General features: G+C 41.8%; 1 protein-coding gene across 15 annotated transcripts in view; it reads right to left on the minus strand.

Moving 5' to 3' along the window:
• The window catches only part of KCNMA1 (potassium calcium-activated channel subfamily M alpha 1), a 950,458-nt gene that overhangs the window by 79,106 nt on the left and 847,114 nt on the right, over nucleotides 1-24,238 (minus strand). For all 15 annotated transcript variants that reach the window (XM_038743623.1, XM_038743619.1, XM_038743612.1 and 12 more), the window contains 2 exons: nucleotides 23,008-23,232; nucleotides 17,156-17,348 (listed from right to left, as the gene is read on the minus strand). In XM_038743623.1, coding sequence (XP_038599551.1) covers nucleotides 17,156-17,348; nucleotides 23,008-23,232 — 418 coding nt within the window. The remainder of the gene's footprint in view (nucleotides 1-17,155; nucleotides 17,349-23,007; nucleotides 23,233-24,238) is intronic.

Genomic DNA, 24,238 nt, shown 5'->3' on the forward strand with positions numbered 1-24,238 from the left:
TTATTTACCTTCCTTGTCCATTTTTATTTTATTCTGATCCTAGATGCTAGTTACCTCTTGGATGAATAATGGGGGAAATTCAAAAGTACTATAAATCAGGCTAATCTCATCCTGCACTCTCACCCGGTTACCCAATTCTTCCTATTTCTTCCCCTTTGTGGCTGGGTGACAGGAAAGGAAGGAGGCTAGAACTGGGAATTTAGACCCCTGCCATGGATATTTTTCAGCTTTCGTCGCCATCAATGGATATTCACTGAACTCCCCCAGTGTGTTGACTACTATGCTAGTTGCATTAAGGAAGCCGCAGGAGACTTGGCTCCTGGTCTCTGAGAGCTGACTTTTGAAAGGTTATAATGCCCTGGCAGAGCCAGATTTTGTGAAAAGATGTCATTCAGCCTTTACATCTCAATTGGATTCCCTAAAGGGACTTATATTCTGCCTAGGGCTCCTCTTTAGAAAAACAGTACCAACACTAACAGCTGTAAGCAGGCCGGGTTTACCTCACTTTACAACCCACCTGACCTACAGTAGGCCTCAGCAGAAGAACTTAAATTGGATATATATTCTTACTGTGATGTATGCTGTTGTTTTTTTATATTTCAAAATGATTCTGCCTACATAATTACAGTCCACAAGTACTGTGTGACCCATAAAAGTCTGATAACTGACCAGCAAGCCTGTGAAACTGCCCTTCGGTTAAGCTATTCTTGGTAGGGCCTATTACTTTCTGTGAGTTTGCCTCTTTGTCTCCTGGGTCTTGAACTGTCCCCGCTCAAAATGAATTTGCTCATTTTTGATTGCTGCTTGTTCTGTTTATTGCTGCTGCTTGAATGGCTTAGAATTCCTCTTCCATGATTAATTTTGGTGATACTTCTATATGAGAAGCAGCAGGGCTTAATGGAAAGAGCATGGGCTTGGGAGTCAGAGGTCATGGGTTCTAATCCCAGCTCTGCCACTTGCCTGCTGTGTGACCTTGGACAAGCCACATAACTTATCTGTGCCTCAGTTACCGCATCTGGAAATTGGGGATTAAGAATGTGCGACCCAAGTGGACAACCTGATTACCTTGTATCTACCCCAGTGCTCAGAACAGTGCTTGGCACATAGTAAGCACTTAACAAATACCATCATTGTCATTAGTATTATAACAACAATAATAATGACAATAATAATAGCCTACCAATTGTCTAATAATTGTCTTGAGTTCCCCCAAATATATGGTATTGTGCTCTGCCCTCATTAAGCACTCAATAAATTCTATTGATGGATTGAATGATTCCTTATAAAGTTATTACCATGTGCCAAGTACTGGACTAAGCACTGAATAGGTCAGACCCAGTATCTTGTCTCACAAATGGCTCACAGTCTAAATAAGAGGAAGAACAGGAATTTAATCCCCATTTTGCAGGTGAGAAAATTGAGGTAGAGAAAAGTTAAGTGGATTGTTCAAGGTTACACAGCAGACAGGAGGCATAGTCAGCACAGGGAGAAGCGGCGTGGCATCCAGGATAGAGAACAGGCCTGGGAATCAGAAGGTTGTGGGTTCTAATCATGTCTCTGCCGCTTGTCTGCTCTGTGACCTTGGGCAAATCGCTTCACTTCACTGTGCCTCAGTTACCTCATCTGTAAAATGAGGTTTGAAACTGTGAGCCCCACATGGGACAGGGACTGTGTCCAACTGGATTTGCTTGTATCCTCCCCAGAGTTTAGTACAGTTCCTGGTACATAGTAAGCACTTGACAAATGCCAATATTATTAGAACCCAGGTCCTCTGCTTCCCAGGCCTTTGATAATAATAATAATAATGATGATGATGATGATGATGATGATGATTTTTAATTAATAATGGCATTTATTAAGCGCTTACTATGTGCAAAGCACTGTTCTAAGTGCTGGGGAGGTTACAATCAATCAATCAATCAATCAATCAATCGTATTTATTGAGCGCTTACTATGTGCAGAGCACTGTACTAAGCGCTTGGGAAGTACAAATTGGCATCACATAGAGACAGTCCCTACCCGATAGTGGGCTCACAGTCTAAAAGGGGGAGACAGAGAACAGAACCAAACATACCAACAAAATAAAATAAGTAGGATAGAAATGTACAAGTAAAATAAATAAATAAATAAATAAATAAATAAATAAATAAATAAATAAACAAGGTGATCAGGTTGTCCCACGGGGGCTCACAGTCTTAATCGCCGTTTTACAGATGGGGGAACTGAGGCCCAGAGAAGTGAAGTGACTTGCCCAAAGTCACACAGCTGACAATTGGCGGAGCCGGGATTCAAACCCATAATCTCTGACTCCAAAGCCCGTGCTCTTTCCACTGAGCTATGCTGCTTCTCTAATGATCTCTAATAAATGATGGCATTTATTAAGTGCTTACTATGTACAAAGCACTGTTGTAAGCGCTGGGGAGGTTACAAGGAGATCAGATAGTCCCACGGTGGGCTCAGAGTATTAATCCCCATTTTACAGATGAGGGAACTGAGGAACAGAGAAGTTAAGTGACTTGCCCAAAGTCACACAGCTAACAATTGGCAGAGTCAGGATTTGAACCCATGACCCCTGACTCCAAAGCCCGTGCTCTTTCCACTGAGCCATGCTGCTTCCTCTAGGCTATGCTGCTTCAAGAATTCCATTCTAATTCACCATAAAGGCTCCATTTATCAGTGGAAAGAGCCCAGGCTTGGGAGTCAGAGGTCATGGGTTCGAATCCCAGCTCTGCCACTTGTCAGCTGTGTGACTTTGGGCAAGTCACGTATCTTCCCTGGGCCTCAGTTACCTCATCTGTAAAATGGGCATTAAGACTGTGAGCCCCATGTGGGATAACCTGATTACCTTGTATCCCCCATAGTGCTTAGGAGAGTGCTTGGCACATAGTAAGTGCTTAAGAAATACCATCACTATTATTATTATTATTATTATTATTATTATTATTATTATTATATTTGTCACAGCAGACCTGAGTTGAGGCTGACCTTCACCTCTTAAACAACAGGGGTGCGCTGTTGGCCCCCACAAGGCCTGATATAATTATCGTTTTTGTTAAGTGCTTTCTATTTGTCTATAATTTTCTTAAGCAAGCACTGGGGTACGTATAAGTTAATCAGGCCAGACACAGTCTCTGTCCCACATGGAGCTCACAGTCTAAGTAGAAGGGAGAACAAGCATTTAATTCCCACTTTACAGTTGGGGACACTGAGGCACAGAGCCACTAAGTGACTTGCCCAAGATCATAGAGCAAGCAATTGGAAGAGCTAGGTTTAGAATCCAGTTCATTCATTCAATCATATTTATTGAGCACTTACTGTGTGCAGAGCACTGTACTAAGCGCTTGGGATGTACTAGTTGGCAACACATAGGTCATCTGATTCTAAGGCCCACGTTCTTTCCAGTTAGGCCATGCTGCTTCTCCACTGGGCTGGTATATACCGCAATGTTCTCCAACATGCTTTTTTTATATCGATCAATCACTTGTAATTATTGAGAGCTTACTGTGTGCAGAGCACTGTACTAAGTGCTTGGGAGAGTAGATACAACAATATGATAAAGCCTTACTGAAGGCCCATCTCCTCCAAGAGGCCTTCCCAGACTAAGCCCCATTTTCCCTCATCTCCCACTCCCTTCTGCCTCACCCTGACTTGCTCTTCCCCCTCTCCCTGCCCCACAGCATTTATATATATATATATATATATATATATATATATATGTATGTATTTTTATTTTTTTATATTGATGTCTGTCTCCCACCCTCTAGACTGCGAGGTCGTTGGGAGCAGGGATTGTCACTGTTGCTGTATTGTACTTAAGTGCTTCATACAGTGCACTGCACACAGTAAGCGCTCACTAAATATGATTGATTGAATGAATGAATGATTGAATAATGTCAATGGGGCCTGTTTTGAGATAGGTCTTTAGTTCATCTTATCTTTGGCCACTACTGGAGCGTCCTCCTGGGCTAAACACTCCATAAAAGATGGTCTTATCTGATCAATCTGCCATCCATCCATATGGGATGACTCCACCACCACTGCTGAGCTCCGGTGATCATTAGAATGATGTCTCTGTTTCCCGCAGGACTTTGGTGCTCAGAATGCCTTTTTATGTTGTCTACACTGAGAAGCAGCCTGGCTCAGTGGAAAGAGCACAGGCTTGGGGGTCAGAGGTCCTGGGTTCTAATCCCAGCTCTGCCATTTGTCAGCTGTGTGACTTTGGGCAAGTCATTGAACTTCTCTGTGCCTCAGTTACCTCATCTGTAAAATGAGGATTAAGATTGTGAGCCCCACATGGGGGATGACCTGATCACTTTGTATCCATCCCAGCGCTTAGAACGGTGCTTCACACATAGTAAGTGCTTAACGCCCATGTTCTTTCCACTGAGCCACGCTGCTAATGTGTTTTGTTTTTTGTCTGTCTCCCCCTTCCAGACTGTGAGCCCAGTGTTGGGCAGGGACCATCTCTATGTGTTGCCAAATTGTACTTCCCAAGCGCTTAGTACAGTGCTCTGCACACAGTAAGCGCTCAATAAATACGATTGAATGAATCATTATTATTATTACCAGGCACATGAATGGAACTGTTCAAGCTTTGTACATATTGTTGGGTCAGAACCTGTGCCTCTCACTGCCTAACAATGTTGTGACAACAGCAGCATGACAGACACCGATCACTGCCTTCAGGCTGACTCCACCTTCTTCTGTCTGCACACAGTAATAAATAAATAAATTCTGTCTCAATAAATACAGTTGGTTGACTGACTGACTGATTCCAGAGCTGACATTGGAGCCTTCCAATTGCGGCCCTGACCGTGATGACTAGTCTTACAATGGGGTCTTTTAGTTACCATGTTTTGTGAGACTGTGCTAACCAAGAGGAAGAATTTTAGATGAATTTTAACCCCAGTCTGGGTTAAATGGGCTAAATACTTGGACAAACTTGGAATTGTCAAGGATCTCCCTTGTTCCACATACTTAGCTAAGTGATCTGTAGCAGTGTTCTACATTTGATCACCTCACTCTTCCGTCAACAACAGCAGAATCAATCGATGGTATTTACTGAGCACTTACTGTGTGCGGAGCATTGTACTAAGTGTTTGGGAAGTACAATTGTTTGGGACAGTCTGACAAGCTGGCTGAAAAATATCTTTTCTTCAAAAAATTGGTATTTGTTAAGTGCTTACTATGTGTGAAGTACTGAAAAGCAAAGTGGCTTAGTGGATAGAGCAGAGGCATGGGAGTCCCAAGGACCTGGGTTCTAATCCCAGCTCCACCACATGTCTGCTGCGTGCTTTGGGCAAGTCACTCAATTTCTCTGGGCCTCGGTTACCTCATCTGTAAAATGGGGATTAAGAGTGTAAGCCCCATGTGGGACAGGGACTGTGTACAACTGATTAACTTGTATCTGCCTCAATACTTAGAACAGTGTTTGGTGCATAGTTAGCTCTTAAAAACTACCATAATTATTGTTATTATCAGTATTTATACGACAGAATGGAGTTAGTAGGCATGTTCCCGGCCCACATGGAATTTACAATCTAGAGGTATTGTAGACGTTTTGAAGGCTCTAAATCAAGCTTCAGATGGAAAGGCCACTGGCATTCTCATCTAGGTGTACAAGCAGGTTGGCACCGGCTCTGAAAAAAGTTTATTAATCTCCTATTTATAGTCAGAGAATGGGAAGATGTGGCATAGATGTTCAACAATCCACACATTTTCCATGTGTATAAGAGGAAGTCAATCATATCTTCTGTAATAATCATTGTAGGAAAACACTTACGGCCACTGCTGGAAAAAGTCCAGTCAGAGTTATGGCGGATAGTCTAACCGAATGGTGGGCTGAAAAAAAATCTTTTTTTTTTCATGGAATTTGTTAAGTACTTACTATGTGTGAGGCACTGAGAAGCAGTGTGACCTAATGGACAGAGCACAGGTCTGAGAGTCGGAAGGACATAGGTTCTAATTCCAGTTCCACCACTTGTCTGCTGTGTGACCTCAGACAAGTCACTTAGCTTCTCTGTGCCTTCTTTGCCTCATCTGCAAATGGGGATTAAGACTGTGAGCTCCATGTGGGAATGGATTGGGTCCAACCTAATTACCTTGCATCTACCCTGGCACTTAGTACAGTGACTGGCACATAGCAAATGCTTAACAAATACCATATTATAAAGATCTCTTGAGTATGTACAAGCAAATCATGTTGGATACTATGTCCCACATAATAATATAATAATAATGATGGCATTCATTAAGTGCTTACTATGTGCAAGGCACTGTTCTAAGCACCAGGGAGGTTACAAGGAAATCAGGTTGTCCCCCGGGAGGCTCACAGTCTTAATTCCCATTTTACAGATGAGGGAACTGAGGTACAGAGAAGTTAAGTGACTTCCCCAAAGTCACACAGCTGACAATTGGCAGAGCCAGGATTCCAACCCTTGACCCCTGACTCCAAAGCCCGTTCTCTTTCCACTGAGCCACACTGCTTCTCTGGGGCTCACAGTCTTAGTCCCCATTTTAGAGATGAGGCAACTGAGCCACTGAGAAGTGAAGAGACTTGTCTGAGGTCACACAGCAGACAAGGCAGTGAATGTGTCTGTTGTTCTATTGTACTCTCCCAAGCACTTTGTACAGTGCTTCGCACACAGTTAGTGCTCAGTAAGTAGGAATGAATGAATGAATGAATGACCCAGATTTGGAACCCAGGTCCACTTGGCTTCCAGGCCCATGCTCTTTCCACTAGGCCATGTTGCTTTTCCTGAAAGTCAATGTGGCTCTTGATCTGGATGTGGTACTGACGTGATCTCTGGCCCTAAACAGTTACAGGAGAGTCAAATCAGGATCTATATATGATCTTCATTGACTTTGCAAAAACTTTTGACTCAGTAATATGCTATAGCCCGAGGGCCTAACTTCTCATATTTGGCTGTTGGGAAAACTCTATGAACATTATTGAGGTCATATCATGTCAGAAAGACAGCCATAATATTCATGCATTCATTTAAGAGTGTTTATTGAGCGCTTCCTCTATGCAGAGCACTGTACAAAGTGCTTGGAAAGCACAATTCAAAAACAAAGAGAGACAATCCCTGTTCTGTGTCTTGATGACACAAACTCATTTTAACATATTGTGCAAAGGAAAGATGCATTCTCACACCAATTCCTTTCACCATCCTTAGTGGTCTTATTGACTGATGTGTTCAAAGGCAGAGGATGTGGGGCTTACCTGCAGCATCACCTACATGGTGGATTCTTGAATTTGCAAAAACTTCATGTGAACACAAAGGTGGGAAAGAATCTCATCCATGAAATACTATATGCAAATCCTGCATAAGAATGGCCTATTCTCTTTGCTGCATACAACTATCATATTTATTCACATAATTGCTTTCTTGGTATAAACTGTCCCACACCCCTTTTTGAGGAGAAAATAAAAGGTTTTTTCATTCCACGTAATTGTAAGCTGTGATAGACGTGCATACCGGGAGAGGAGGAGCAGAAGGAAGAGAATGTGACAACACTGGAGGGTGGAGAGTTAAGAGGAGGGGGTGTTGGTTAAGACTGCTGCAGGTCGGGAAGAAATAGTGAAAGTGTAATTTGCTTATATCCACCCCAGCACTTAGCACAGTGCCTGGCACCTAGTAAATGCCTAACAAATGCCACAGTTATTATTATCATGACTACAGAGTAGGTGAGAAAAATTGATTCATTAAGACTGCAATGGACAAGGGAAGGAGGGAGAGATGGGCAATAGTGGGACAACTCTGTAGAGTGTGAAGATAAATCAGTCGATTTGTTGTACTTACTGAGCGCGTACTCTGTGCAGAACACTGTACCAAGAGTACAGTGTAATAATATAACAGAATTGGCAGATGTTGGTAGACACACTTCTAGCACACAACAAGCTTAGGGTCTGGATGACGAGACAGACATTAATGTAAATAAATAAATTATAGATATGTATATAAGTCCTTGGAAGAGTGCAATAGAAATAACGAGAATCAATCTCAGGTGCCCTCTCAATCCCCATTTTACAGATGAGGTAACAGAGGCACAGAGAAGTGAAATGACTTGGCCAAGGGCACATGGCAGACAAGTAGCAGAGCCGGGATTAGAACCCATGACCTTCTGACTGTCAGGCCTATGTTCTATCCATTACACCATGCTGCTTCTCTATAATTATGATATTTGTTAAGCACTTACTATGTGCCATACAATGTGCGGAGTAGAAGCAAATCGAGTTGGACACGGTCCCTATCACACATGGGGCTCACATTCTTAATCCCCATTTTACAAACGAAATAACTGAATCTTGGAGGAGATGTGTTTTTAGGAGGGTTTAGAAGATAGGGAGAGTCGTGGACTGCCATATGTGGTGAAGGATGGGGAGTTCTGGGCCCAAGGGAGACTCTGGACAGGACGACAGTGATAGGATGGATGAGATTGAGGTACAGAGAATAGATTGGCATTAGAGGAGCAGAAAGTACAGGTTGGGTAGTAGCAGGTGATCAATGAGATTAGATAGGAGGGAGAGAGTTGATTGAGTGACTTCAAGTCGATGGTAAGGATTTTCTGTTTGATGCAAAGCTGAACGGGCAACCGTTGGAGGCTTTTGAGAAATCAGATGTGGGCTTAGCATTTTTTCCAGACAAATGATCCGGGCCCTAGGTGGGAGAACCAGGGGGATAACTACCTGTTCATGGGAGTGGGAAGACAAGTTGTTACTGTGTGCATCTCCCCTGTCTTGCTGTATATGTTCCCCTGTATTAGTACTCGTGCTGGATAGGGATACTAAGCAAGAGACCGGCAGCATGGCCTAGTGGAAAGAAAGTGGGCCTGAGAGTCCGGAGGCGAGGCTCTCATCCTGACTTTGACACCTGCCTGCTATGAGATATTGAACAAGTCACAACTTCTTTATGCCCCAATTTCCTTATCTGTAAAATGGGGATTAAATGCTTGATCTCCCACCCACTTTTACTGTGATCCCATGTAGGACCATTCATTCATTCATTCATTCAATCGTATTTATTGAGCACTTACTGTGTGCAGAGCACTGTACTAAGTTCTAGGGAAGTACAAGTCGGCAACAGATAGAGAAGGTCCCTACCCAACAGGCTCACAGTCTAGAACGGGGAGACAGACAACAAACATTCACCAGCTTGCTAAATTTAACTGATGAATGTTTCAAATTAGGTCAGTCTTTCTGACCAGGATTGTGCCTGACCTGATCAGTAGTATAGTTCTTAGCAAATAGTAAGTAGTTCACAAATACACACACAATGCACACACACACAAAAAACCAAACCAAAAGAAAACCACCCACCAGTAAAAACAAGATAATAAAGCACTCAGTTTGGTTGAGCCCATTGTTCAGTAGGGACCGTCTCTGTTGCTAATTTGTACTTCTCAAGCGCTTAGTACAGTGCTCTGCAGACAGTGAGCATTCAATAAATACGATCGAATGAATGAATGTTTCACTAGTACCAAAAAAACACTGACATGGGTCTGGGTATAGAAAGAGGAAGAAGGTTTAGAACATGGTAGGAAAGATCGAGGTGGGATATTATAAGGAAACATTTTTGACAAGAAAGCACTGAATCAGGTAGTTCCTCTGGTTTCCTCTACAAGAAACAGGATTTATGTAGAAATTCATCTGAACTGTATTTTAATATCTGTCTCCCCCTTGAGTTTGTAAATTCCTTATGGGCAGGGATTGTCTTTACCTACTCTTTTGTATTGTACTCTCCCAAGCACTTAGTATAGGGGTCTGCACAAAGTGAGCACTAAATCAATGTGATTGATTAACAGATCGATTGAGACCGGGGCCTTATATAGCACTTATCTCACCTTAACTATTTATTTTCCAATCCGGCATCAACGTTCTTGATACTGATACAGATGCACACATATGTAGATAAAGTAAGAGAGCAAACATACCGTATAGCTGTCCTTTGGGATCTGAAAATGGTGCTGATAGTAAGACTAGTGACTGCCAATTCCTTCCTCATCATATGCATGCAAAAATCATCTCTTGCCATCACTTTTACTACCTTGAGTGCCTGGTATCAATTTCATTTCTCCCTCTTGGTGTTTCCGCCTTCTTGAAGCCTCTGCTCTGAGACTCACCCCATTTCTGATTGCTAGATACCAGGCTGGTCTGTCTTCTGCTGGTGTCTCCCGGTTTTAAAGGTATAGTGAAACAACACCTTAAGTGACCTGGTATCTACCCTAGAATTTCAATAGCCAGATTTTGGGCATTCAGGATGTACAGCAACTTGTGTCCATTACTCCATAGAGATCTGCTTCTAGCATAGAGCAGTTGCTACACTCCTACTCTAAAGTTGTGCTGTGCTATTAGGAGTGCAGTTGTAATAGACAAGCAGCATGACATAGTGGATAGAGCATGTGCCTAGAAGTCAGAAGGTCATGGGTTCTAATCCCAGCCCACCACTTGCCTGCTGTGTGACCTTGGTCACGACACTTTTGTTCTCTGTGCCTCAGTTACCTCAACTGTAAAATGGGGATTGAGACTGTGAGCCCCCCATGTGACAACTTGATTTGCTCATATCCTCTCCAGTGCTTAGTACAGTGCCTGGTACATAGTAAACACTGAATAAATACCATTATTATTATTATTATAGGGGGAGAGGTGTAACTTCCCTTCACATAGCACAGAAAGGAGTGATCTTCCTCCTCCCAACAATTCTAGTAAGGGCCCTCTCCAAGGGACTGCCTTCTCTACTCCCCTATCCACCTAGGTTGGAGACTAGATTTCTTCCTGATAAATCAGGGGACATTTAATGGATAACCAAATCCAGATGCTCCACATTCATTAACACATATGTTGAAGGTCAAAGAGGGCAACCATCACTCGCACTGTTTCACCGATCAGTATGTCACCTTGGGTGCCCAACTGATCTGACCCAGTACTGCTATTTTCCTGTGTTCTTGTTTGCCCTAGGAGCTTCTGAAGTGGTGTTCAGTCTCCTTTCCTTAACAGGCTGTGGAAGCTGAGCATAACTTCAGGGTAATGTTCTAAATACCAACATTCCCTGTCTCGTTTAAATGTCAGAGTTTAAGAGGTCTGGATGGGGATGAAAGCGGAGCAAAATAATTTGAATTATCCCGGAAAATCAACTTTCTCGAGAATGCTCCTTGAAAGATTCAACATTGAAATTGAGAAAACTCTTGGATTTTGCCTTTCCAGTCCAAGTTAGTGCTTAGGCAGTTCTCTGTTTGACTACAGGCTGGAACCAGCATTGATGTGATCAGGACATTGAAAAAGACCCCTCTAACATCTGGTTTATGTCCCTGAAACTAAGCTTTTCCTTGTCTGCATTTGTCTTGTCATTCATTGCCTGAGTTAAAACGTTAATCTGCCCCATTTTGTGATTTGAAAAGAGGCACTTTATCCCGTCGGATTTTCCTTCTTTATCCTGCTAGGATCCTTCAATCAAGAAAGAACATAAATTCTTCCAAGCCTAAGAAGAAATAGAAGATCCTTCACTGCTTTGTTTTCTTTTTCAATTTCCTCCTCCTACAGGAGTCTATTACAGGAATGGTAAAAAGAGGGTCTTAAAAGGATCTCTTGTGGTGAAATACGCTGTGTAGGAAAAATTCTCATAAGTTGAATCATTTAGAAAACAGCTGCAATTGTTGCTTCACTGAAATAAATCTGCACTGTTACACTGTGATCTGTCTTGTAATGCCCACAGAAGAAATGCTACAGTTCACCCCCATCCTGTACTTCAGACCCACTCGAAGCCATAAGCCAGCTTTTCTTTATTGTTTAGTAAGCACTTTTAATGAAATGTACTGCTCTTATTATATAGGACTCAAAATAAAATCTAAATCACTAACCAATAAAAGAAAATTATTGTGCTGGGTATCTAAAGTTACTACCCAGAGGCTACTCTAGTACAGTATTTATAAATCTCTAAACAGTTAAGTGTAATTGTCTTTCTAGTTTTTGGGAAGGGAGCCAATAGTCGTTTCAGTTACAACTGAAGAAAAATATTTGAGCGTGGAGCTTTGTTCATTGGGTGGGCATAAGAATAAGAAAAGCAACCCACCATTTCAGAATTTAAAGAGCATATATTATGGAACTGAAATTTTAGAGTGGAACTAGTCTAAGAAATAGTCAATAGCCAGACTGATACCTAAGTGTGTTTGCTTTATGAAATAGAGAGACGAGGAGCAAAGAACATGAATGTGAATGGCAGTAGGTCTGGAAACTGAGAAGATAAGGGACACATTGAGGGGAAAAAAGGACTTTGAAAAGTGGTTCAAGGGATGGGAGGTGCTGTGGGAAGTTATTGGTTAGGTTGACTAAGCAGTTTCCACCCAGGAAAAGTATGAATGCATCCCAAAAGTTGGCAAGTTCTGACCACTTCACTTCTCTGGGACAGTAGAGGATCTGAAACTCACCAGTAAGTCCGTAGAGAATGGAGTTAAATTAATTCCCACTCTGGGATACAAGATCAGCCGGAAGGGGCCATTTTCTCTGAAACTATTTTTAACCAGAAAACGATGGAGAATATGAGAAATCAATATTTGAGGAATCAACTCCTCTGGCTCAAACACTTAACCTAGCAATAGTTATGATAATAATTGTGGTATGTGTTAAGTGCATACTATGTACCAGGCACTGTACTAAGTTCTGGAGTAGATCTGGCACTAACATGTGAAGACTGGACTTCCTTAGACCTCTAGGATTCCACCTTCTAGCAGAGCTTAAAAACCATCTTTCAAACAAATAATGGACAACTGGAGAATGAGGGTGTGTTGTCATGTGCCAATGGGTCTGGCCTTTATTTTGACTAGGAGTAAAATTGCCAGCAGGGATGCCAGCATGGGCTGACACAATAGTTTTACTCCCAGAAGAAGTAGAAACCACCCCTCTCACTTCCAGTTATAGAACATTAGGCATTGCAGAGTACACTTTGTATTTGAAATGCGTAAAACATGTTACCAATCACTAGAGCCATGATAGAGCTAAAAGGGACCAAATGGCAGGCAACCACTCAAGAAGATTTTTCTCTCTCAGATAAAACTGACTGGCTCTGGCTCTGCCACACTTCTAGGGAGAGAACCCCTCAAAAAGCCAAGAGACTAAAAGTGAGGGAGAATCTACTCAAATAATCAATCAATCATATTTGTTGAGCACTTACTATGTGCAGAGCACTGCAGTAAATTCTTGGGAGAGCACATTACAAGAGTCACAGTTTCCGTGTGTCTCAGTTACCTCATCTGCAATATGGGGATTAAGACTGTGAGCCCCACATGGGACATCCTGCTTACCTTGTATCTACCCCAGCACTTACATCAGTGCCTGGCACATAGTAAGCACTTAATAAATACCATAATTATTATGAAGATGATACTCAAATCAACATCTCCTCCCCTGATCTCTCTCCCTCTCTCCAGGTTCGCATCTCCTCCTGCCTTCAAGACAAATCTACTTGGATGTCGACTTGTCATCTCAAAATTAACATGTCCAAAACAGAGCTCCTTATCTTCCCACCCAAACCCTGTCCTCTCCCGGACTTTCCCATCACTGGCGATGGCACCACCATCCTTGCCGTCTCACAAGCCTGCAACCTTGGCATTATCCTTGACTCCTCTCTCTCATTCAACCCACATATTCAATCCATCACCAAATCCTGTCAGTCCTACCTTAAAAACATGGCTAAAATCCTCCCTTTCCTTTCCATCCAGACTGCTACCATAGAAGCACTCACCCTATCCCACCTAGATTACTGCATCAGCCTCCTTTCTGACCTCCCAACTTGCTGCCTCTCCCCATTCCAGGTCATATTTCACTCCACTGCCTGGATCATCTTTCTACAGAAATGTTCAGGACATGTCACCCCCCCTCCTCAAAAATCTCCAGTGGTGGTCTATCTACATCTGTATCAAACAAAAACTCCTCACCATTAGCTTTAAAACTCTCCATGACCTTGTCCCCTCCTATCTCACCTTGCATCTCTCCTTCTATGACCCAGCCCATATACTTCACTTCTCAGGTGCTAACCTTTTCGCTGTGCCTTCAATCTCGCCTCTCTTGCTGCCAACCTTTAGCCCACATCCTGCCTCTGACCTGGAACGCCCTCCCTACTCAAATCCACCAGAGAATTACTCTCCCCCTCTTCAAAGCCTTACTGAAGGCACATCTCCTCCAAGAGGCCTTCCCAGACTAAGCCCCACTTTTCCTCATCTCCCACTCCCTCCCGTATCACCCTGACTTGCTCCTTTTTCTCCACCCCGACCACCCACCACTTCTGGCCCCACAGCACTTACATATATATCTGTAATTTTATTTATTTGTAGTGATGTCTGTTTTTCTTGTATTGGTGTCTGTCTCCCCCCATCTAGACTGTGAGCTTGATGTGGGCAGGGATTATCACTATTGTTGTATTATACTTTCCCAAGCACTTAGTACAGTGTTCTGCAAACAGTAAGTGCTTAATATGATTGAATGAATGAATGAATGAATGAATTAGCAAACACATTCCCTGCCTACAGTGAGCTTACAGGCTAGAGGGAGAGACAGACATTAATATGAATTAAGTTAATCTACTGGTGACATTCTGGACTCTAATGAACAAAATAATAATAATAATATGTGGTATTTGTTAAGCACCTACTATGTGCCATGCACTGTACAAAGTGCTGGAGTGGATATAAGCAAATTGGGTTGGACACAGTCCCTGTCGCACATGGGGGTCACAGTCTCAATCCCCATTTAAAAGATGAGGTAGCTGAGGCACAGAGAACTTAAGTGACTTGCCTAAGGTCACACAATAGACAAGTAGCAGAGCCAGGATTGGAATCCATGACTTTCTGAATCCCAGGCCCGTGCTCTATCCACTATGCCCTGCTGCTTGGGGCTGGGGTTGCCGATCACCCATAAATTCATGTATCTGGGCAGTTGCATCTGTTCCTGAAAAGGCTGGTGAAATGAAAGCTGAAACCTTCCACTGCCGCATCATTTATGGATCTCTAAATATTTTTACGAACTTTACTGGCACCACCAATTTTAACTTGTGCTTATGAACTGTCTGTGAATTTACATTCTGTTGGCAACCTTAGGTGACATTTAACACGACACATAAGGGGAACAAGAGAAGTCAACACATAAGGGGAACAAGAGAAGTCAGATAATCATTGTTTGAGCTGTGTTTCTGGAGAGTCAAATAAAAGTCAGAGAGAAAGAGACAGTGAGTGAGTCTGTGTAAAAGGATAATGATCTCCACAGCCGAGAAAGCTGAACAAATAAACTGGGACTTTCAGGAGCAGGTAGCCCAGTGCTAAATACTAACTGTACACTTTGGAAAGAGAATCATCTTCAGCATCAAAGCTTTTCAACTGAGCACCTTGTGCATGGGAAGCACTGAACTAAGCTAAGCACAGTAGAAGCAAGATACACTAGTACTGCCCTCCCAGAAGCTTACGATCTACTGTAGTGGACAGATGGACAAGAATTATTGACAAATCACAGAAATTGGAGGGAGAACAAGGATTGAACTGCAAGGAGTACAAAATGTATCAGAATGAAATAGTGTATAAATCTCAGTCTAGAAAAGGGGAAAAAAAGCAAATAAGCTATAGTCTGGCAATATTGCTGCTTGCACTGGCTGATTTAGGTTGAAATGTTTTCCCCAGATAAATGAGTGTTAAATAATACACAAGATCTTCAGCCGAAGGGAAGTGACAGCCCCTCCGTAAATAAAGGCACTTAGCTGCTGGTAAAGAGCTGAAAAGTGGTTCTGATCTGATGTTTGCTGACCAGCAGAAACAGCCTCACCTGCTTTCTACAAGTGTCACTGCAGTCATGCCTACAGTATATAAAAACTGCATCTCATAGATTAAAATGGCTCATTGGATGTGCTATCCAATAAGATTGAGGCCACCAATGGAACTAATTGTTTCTGACAGATGAGCTAAAGCATTCAATATCTTTTAGGAAAGCAGGCAGTAACAAAGTGTCAGTTCTGAAGCAGTGGGTATCACGGGAGTGAAATTATAAGGGATAAGGGAATGGGGAAGCTGACGCTTTCTAAATTGTGAAAACATGACTTAAGAGCCCAGTTTTCAGATGCTGAATTGAAAATGACCAAGTGTTGGAAACATCCACATTTTAAAGTCAGGGCATCACACCACAGCACAGTTGGAAGCTCGTATACATTTTCTGTAGGATTAAAATCCATGTTCAACTAGAGGATAGTGCTAAATACTATTTGATGTTACCTTCTGCTGATCTGAATGGAACAAATACCTGTCAAGCCCTAACTCAGCCATAATCAATTTGAGTCAGAAATCCCTGCTTGGTTCGGGTGAGCATCTGGGTTTGAAAGATGATCATGGTAACTTCTAATCAATATCTGAATTCCACTTTTTCTCTGGGACAAGAGGCCACTAAATGCAATCTAGGGGAGTTGCAAGCCAAAGCACTGAGGTTTCCCATTTCATCTCCAAAATATTACCACAACCAGGAGACGTGTCCTGCTCTGAGAAAAGAACACACAATTCCAACTGAAGCCATCAGCAGGCAACCTAGCAGTCCACTCTACTTGTTCAGAATTAATCTTGGAACCAGAAGGAAAGTGCACAGTAATCTTTGGTAGGATTTCTGATGGACTTATACTATCTCACCTAGTCACCCTGAGCAAGGAACAATTTAACCTGGGAGAGTTGCAGGACATGTTGATTTCATTTGTTTTTTTCAGCACTTCCATCCCTTCCCAGATGAGAAGTACGGTTTAAAAAAGAAGTTGCAACCTATCTGATGCTGTGCTTTTTTCTGTTAAGATGGTTGAACGTTAACAAATATCCCTTCATTGATCTTGGGACTGTGACGGAGTCACACAAGAGCCTCTTTGTCAGATTGAACTGTTGTAACTCCGCCTTGCTTCTGGAAAGGGATGGGAAATTCCATACGCAACCAGGCCCCCCCAGTGACGTGACCCTTCAGGGCTGCCCATTTCAGTGGGAGCAGGATGAAGCTACCCCTTTAAGAGCTATCCTAATCATCAGCAGACTTCACTGTCAAACAAACTGATGTAAGGGTCTTTGAATTACTGAGTGAGGGATATTCTTCCTGCCAAGCCCTGTCCCCCGTAGGCACTGCAGGGAAGTATTATAGGGCAGTCCTTACCTTGGGAATTAGCCTGTAAGACCCCGATGCTGTCATCAAACTGCATAGATTTGATGTTGAGTGACGCCAGGATGCATTCCTTGTCCTGCAGCGAAGTATCATCAATATTATTCTGATTGGCTGACAGGATAACGCACATGTCGCAGAGGTTGATGTTGACAGCCCTTAAATCAGCCCGGCTTAATGGTGTACCCTTTGGCACAGAGGGAGAGAGAGAAAGGGAGAGAGAGAGAGAGAGAGAGAGAAAAGAGAGAGAGAGAGAGAGAGAGAGAGAGAGAGGAGGAGGAGGAGGAGGAGGAGGGAAGTGGTACGAGTTAGAAGGGGAGAGGAAAATAAAATAAAAACAAATTAAAGATTGAGAAGGAGCTCTGGGAAATTATTTAACAAGTATCTTTTTTTATGTTCCGACATTAAGCTGCCCTAACTACATACCAGGGAATAGTTGCTATGTGCTAATCTAACGGGTACTTGATGCTGATGGAAGCATTTTAGACTTACTCTTAATACTCAGCCAAGCTATTTCTCACAAACAAGGATGAGAAAGAATATAAACATTTCACATCTCCTCTCTGTCTTGAAATTGTTTTGATTTAAGTCCCCATCATGTGGCAACCTCCGGCATTCGGGATGTAATGAGGGGCTGCTTTTTAAATGACTGTTTACCTAAAACCAAGCTGCCTGAGTCTCTGGTTAAAGAATAACACTTCAAATTAGACAGCTCCAGGGTCCTAAGCGTTTTTTTTTTGTAAGTGCCTGGAAAATAACTTTGTAGAATGGGCTGGTATCTTAGTATTGTTTTTTGGTTGTTTTTTCTTTAAGTGGCATTTGTTAAGTGCTTACTATGTGCCAGGCACTGTACTAAGTGCTGGGGTGGGTACAAGATAATCAGGTTGGTCACAGTCCATGTTCCACAAGGGGCTCATAATCTTAATCCCCAGTTTACAGTGTGGTAACTGAAATTTAGATAAGTTAAGTGTCTTACTCCAGGTCAAACAGCAGACAAGTGGCAGAGAGGGAATTGAAATTCAGGTCCTTATAATTCCCAGGCCGGTGCTCTATCCACTAAGCCATGCTGCTTCTCTAGTTGTACATAACCATCGGTGGGGAGGAAGGTGAGCTGCATTTAGGAGTATTTGGGAGAGGCAGAGCTCCTCGAGAGGGCAGAAATTATGGCATTCACATCACAAAAAGCAAGTTTTGAAATGAAAATGGGACTTAGGTGGGATAAGGAATTACACTTCAGGGTTTAATCATTTATGACAATCCCAACATCAAGAAGGATGTATCAACACACCTAAGTTTTCCTTAGCTAGGAATTTCAACAGGCGTCCCAGCAAAACCCATGGTTGAATTTACAGTCTGATCTTGGATTTCTTCTTTTTAACAGTCATTCTCCTATAACTTGGTAGATGTAGTCTCTAGTAACCTCGTGTTGGGAGAAAACTATGGTATAGTAACTACTGAGTCAACAGGAATCCACAAATCAGGGTATGGATGATTTGGACAGACTACCATGGCTGACATTTGATATTTATTAATTTTATTTTAGTATCTGTCTCCCTAACTAGATTTCAAGCCCTTTGAGAGCAGGGATAGTGTCCATTAGTTCTACTGTACTCTCCAAGTGCTTGGTAGAGTGCTTTGCTCAGAGTAAGTGCTCAATACTGTTGATGGATTTTTCAATGCAAGTTCCTATATTATGTCCATCATTAGCAGAATGCATCACATCCTTACAACTCAGTTAGTCTACAGTATTAAATCTCGTAAAGTAACGAAAACACAAAGAAATAAAGAGTACTAAATGATACAGTACAGTGAGTCTGGGAAGCATGTAAGTAGAGAAACAGTGTTTCTCAGTGGAAAGAGCGTGGGCTTGGGAGTCAGAGATCATGAGTTCTAATTCCGGCTCTGCCACTTGTCAGCTGTGTGACTTTGGGCAAGCCACTTAACTTCTCTGTGCCTCAGTTACCTCATCTGTAAAATGGGGATTAAGACTGTGAGCCCCCTGTGGGACCACCTGATTATCTGGTATCTACCCTAGTGCTTGGCACATAGTAAGTGTATCATTATTATTATCATGCCTTGATAATGCTTAACCATTTCTTCCTACACTGAAACTACTTGTGTCAATCTGAGGATCATATTATACCTGAACAGATCTGTATTGTGGGAAGGACATTCTCCAACACTTCCACTATGTTAGGTCCAAATTGTGTGATGAAAACATGTATTAGAGCCTATTACTATCATAATTTTTTTAGTATTGAACTTTAATTTGTACATAAATTAGGGAAGCAGCATGACCTACTGGAAGAGTACAGGCCTGGGAGTTGGAGGACCTGGTTTCTAATCAGGCTCTTGTTATTTATCTGCTGTGTGACCTTAGGCATGCTATTTAACTTCTCTGTGCTTCAGGTCCCTCATCTGCCTTCTCTGTGCCTCAGTTCTGCCAAATAGGGATTCAATACTTGCTCTCCCTCCGACTTAGACTGAACCCATGTGGGACCTGATTTTCTTGTGCCTGTAACAGTGTTTGGCTCATACACAGTAAACCCTTATATTATTGTTATTACTATTACATACAATAGTAGACTTTCCACTGTTGTACCTGAAACTACCTGTACCTATTAAACGTATATGTACGGTCTGTGTACATGTACCTATCTGTGCTTAATATTAGAATGGTCAATTCCCCCTTTAGACTGTAAGCTCGTTAGGGGTAAGGAAATGTGTCTACTAACTCTTTTAATGTGTACTCTCCCAAGCTCTTAGTACAGTGCTCTGCACATACTAAGTGCTCAATAATTATAATCTATTGAAATATGATCGATTGCTAAGGAATTATCAGAGAGAGAAAATTAAGTATGAAATAATTTTGATTTTGTAATAAGGAAGAAAGTATTGTTATCTTCTAAAATGTTCACAATATATGGACATTTATCCTGCAACAGGATGCATCTGGGAGTTTTCCCAAAACCCTATGTCAACAACTGCTTTGCAGGAAAATTTAGGGTTAAGGGAAATATGGCCCCAAAGCAATTGAAATATGACTTCTACTCCACCAGGTGAAATTCAAGAAGATTGTAGAAGTTGATAAAGTTGTATAAAATGTGAACGTGAAATACTCTACTGCATTTATCTCTTTCTTTTGGAAAGAGGTGTGGCTTAGTGGAAAGAGCATAGGTCTGGGATTCAGAGAAGCTGGGTTCTTATCTCAGCTCTACCGTTTGCCTGCTATATAACTTTGGGCAAGTTTCTTAACTTCTCTGGGCCTTGTCTCTAAAATTGGGATTAAATACTTGATCTTTCTTTGTATTCAGACTGTGAGCCTTGACTGGTACAGGAACTATGTCTGCTTTGACTATATGGTATCAACCCTAGCACTTAGTATTAGCATGGGGTATGTAAAAAAATACTTAAATGCCACTACTATTATTATTATTTTCAGACATTTCTCTGCTTCTTATCTAGCACTCATCATTTGTCTCACTGGAAACCTTGCTACACTGCCCAAGATCATTTTCTAGTAAACAATGCCTTTTAAATACTTGCAAATGATTTATTTAGCAATGCTAATCAGGGACTGATAAGAGAACTTCCACACTATCCTGAATCTGCTTGAAACAGCATTTCTAGCAGAGCTCTGATTTAAAGCCAATTCAATGTTGTGTAGAGAAGCAGCTTGATTTAGTGGGAAGAGAACTGGCTTAGGAGTCAGAGGACACGGGTTCTAACCCCAGATCCACCACTTGTCCACTGTGTGACCTTGGGCAAGTCACTTAACTTCTGTGTGCATCAGTTACCTCATCTGTAAAATGGGGATTAAGAGTGTGAGCCCCATGTGGGGTAGGGACTGTGTCTGACCCAAGTAGATCATATCTACAATAGTCCTTAGAACAGTGTTTGGCACATAATACCTGCTTAGCAAGTACCCTAATTGCCATGTCTGTTGTGTAACCTTGCTGTGTGACCTTGGGCAAGTTACTTCACTTCTCTGGACCTCAGTTACCTCATCTGTAAAATAGGGATTAAGGAGTGTGAGCCTTATGTGGGACAGGGACTGTCTCCAACCTAACTTGTATCTATCCCATTGCTTCGAACAGTGCTTGGCACATAGTAAGCACTTAACAAGTACCATTATTATTATTACTATTATCATTGGTTGACAAATACTAGGCATATTTTTATTTTTCTTATTAATGACTACCATGTTCTTCATGAATTCAATCCTCTAGAAAAAGAAAATTAAAATCTTAGACATTCTGAGAAGAAATATTTTCCATTTTTACTTCAGTGTGTTTTATTTACGTTGGTGAATATGTCATATTTGTATGAGTCCACTACTTAATGGTTCTTAGAAAATCAATAGTGATATGTCTACACTAGCCATTTGAAATAGCTCTTTAGTAGACAAGGGCATGTAGAGATATAACCTAATGCTCCTGCCTCACTTGCATTATACTTAAGCCCCCCAAAATAAAGAAAATCCTGCCATGAAAGTTGAGTTGTTCTCAGCGGTGCCCTTTTTCAATCTTGGTATTCTAAAAATTGAAACCAATTCCCCTGATATTGTATTAAAAGAGCTCTTCATTGTTCTCTGAAAGAGTACAACACATCTCTGATAAATTCCCAGACCTGCGTCTTTCCACAGTAAGGACAAAGTCTGACTTAGGGAAGTGACTCCATAAGCTATTCGGAATATGGAGAACTAAAAGCAAATATTTGCTTTTTTAAAAAATGAAAAAAAAATGTGTTTTGGTTTCAAAGATTTTCAAATTGGAAGGTGCATTCACTGAACATAAGATTATAAGCAAGGCCATTCCAAGTCAGCACAATATCTCACTTATCTTGGGACTCTACTTCTGACACTGGCCACAAAAACTGCAGGGCGGAGTAGAAGGATGGTAAATGTGTGCAGGATCTCTGTAATACTCCCTCTGACCCCTTCTCCCAGAGCAAACATGTCAAACTGATTTTATTGACCCACTTCAAAAAACAGAATTTTTCTTGGGTTAAGACTCTGACGGCCTCAAAATTTTCTACCCTCTGTGATTGGCAGTCGGGCTCAGTGGAAAGAGCTCAGGCTTGGGAGTCAGAGGTCATGGGTTCTAATCCCGGCTCCACCACCTGTCAGCTGTGTGATTTTGGGCAAGTCACTTAACTTCTCTGAGCCTCAGTTCCCTCATCTGTAAAATGGGGATTAACACTGTGAGCCCCACGTGGGACAACCTGATCATTTTGCATCCCCCTGAGCGCTTAGAACAGTGCTTCACACACAGTAAGTGCTTAACAAATGCCATTATTATTATTATTATTATTATTGGAATCCAAATTAAATTGTAATCACCACATGGAAACAAACAAATGCAATACGGAACTGAAATGCTATCAGGCTGATTAAATGCAGTGGAACTGAGCTCAGCATACTGCATTCAGAGATAAATATGCCTACTCCAATCTATGTACATAATTAATAAAAAGGAGGGTTTTAAAAGCTTTGCAGACATGAACGTTGTCATACTTGGCTACTGCCATTGTATCACGAAAACCACACATCAGACAATCACCATACAAGGCCTGGGAGCAAGTGTTCAAAAGCTAATGAGACTAACACTTGTGATGCCAACTGAAAGTCATTCTCAACGAGGGAATGAACATTGCAGCACATTTCTTCTAATAAGGTCTCTCAGGGCTTAGTTCTCTCAGAAAAAGAAAAGGGGCTGGGCTAAGTCTGGAGATTTATAACCAGGCAAAGAGGAAAGCTTCACATTAGAGGCACTAGGTTTCTTTTCGGTTGGGAATCTTTCTTTTTTCTTTTTTTTTTAATATCAATAATGTGAATCTAAACTTACAGGTAATATTGAAACTTTGGGAAAGTTATGCAGAGTCTCCCATTCCCTCTTCAAGTATTCGATGGATCCCACAAATACTATATGTTTGAGTTCATGGTAATGGAAGTTGCTCGCTCGGAGGGGCATTACTAAATTCCTCAACCCAATCAATGCAGAAGTGACATCTCCGAATATGCAGACCACCACGTGCCCGCTTAAAACTGTCATAGCAGCTTCACTTCGAGTCTAAACAAAAAACACAGAAAAAGAGAAAGGGGATAAGAAAACACGTTAGATAACTGAGCCTGGCACTTCAAGTGTTTTATAAACTCAGCAACCTACTTTTTGATTTACTAGACCACCAAATATTTCACCGGAATGCCACTGATGGGTGTGAGAATCAGTAGCCTGAAAACCAACAGGGAAGGTCCTGAAGATACCTTTCAATATTATCATATTTTCATTTACCCGTGTCCTTTAGGTGAGTGTCAGTTTGCTTGGCTGTAACAAATAAATCAATGAATTCTACGCAAACAAGAACAAACAGCCCCAATAAATACTGCTTAGTTATATGAACCATTATGTTGGGATGCACTGTAGAAATATCTCTTTGAGAGGAAATATTTAAACTTTTGTGCAAGCAAGAAAGAAGAAAATACATGATGTAAAGGAGAAATCCTGGAACTGGTTTTCAAACAGAAATCCACAAAAGTCAAGGGCCAGATTTCCATCTAAAATGATCAGAAATAATTCTAGTATATGCAATTTAGAGCCGAGATTAAATAAAAGAGCTGTGCATGTACGTGCGTTTGTATGTGTGTGTGCATGTTAGAAACATTCATTCATTCGATTGTATTTTTTGAGCACTTACTGTGTGCAAAGCACTGTACTAAGCACTTGAAAAATGGCACAAAGTTATTGACCAAGTGTGCTTAGCAGCATGGCATAGTGAATAGAGTACGGGCCTGGGAATCAGAAGGTCATGGGTACTAATCTCGGCTCTTTCACTGGTCTGCTGGGTGACCTTGGGCAAATCACTTCACTTCTCTATGCCTCAGTTACCTCATCTGTAAAATGGGGATTGAGACTGTGAACCCCATGTGGGACAAGGACTGTGTTCAACCCAATTAGCTTGTATTCACCACAGCAATCAGTACAGTGCCTGGCACATAGTAAGCGCTTATGAGAAGCAGCGTGGTTCAGTGGAAAGGGCCCAGGCTTGGGAGTCAGAGGTCATGGGTTCAAATCTCAG

This window comes from Tachyglossus aculeatus, chromosome 3, assembly GCF_015852505.1.
Source record: "Tachyglossus aculeatus isolate mTacAcu1 chromosome 3, mTacAcu1.pri, whole genome shotgun sequence".
Lineage (NCBI taxonomy): Eukaryota > Metazoa > Chordata > Mammalia > Monotremata > Tachyglossidae > Tachyglossus > Tachyglossus aculeatus.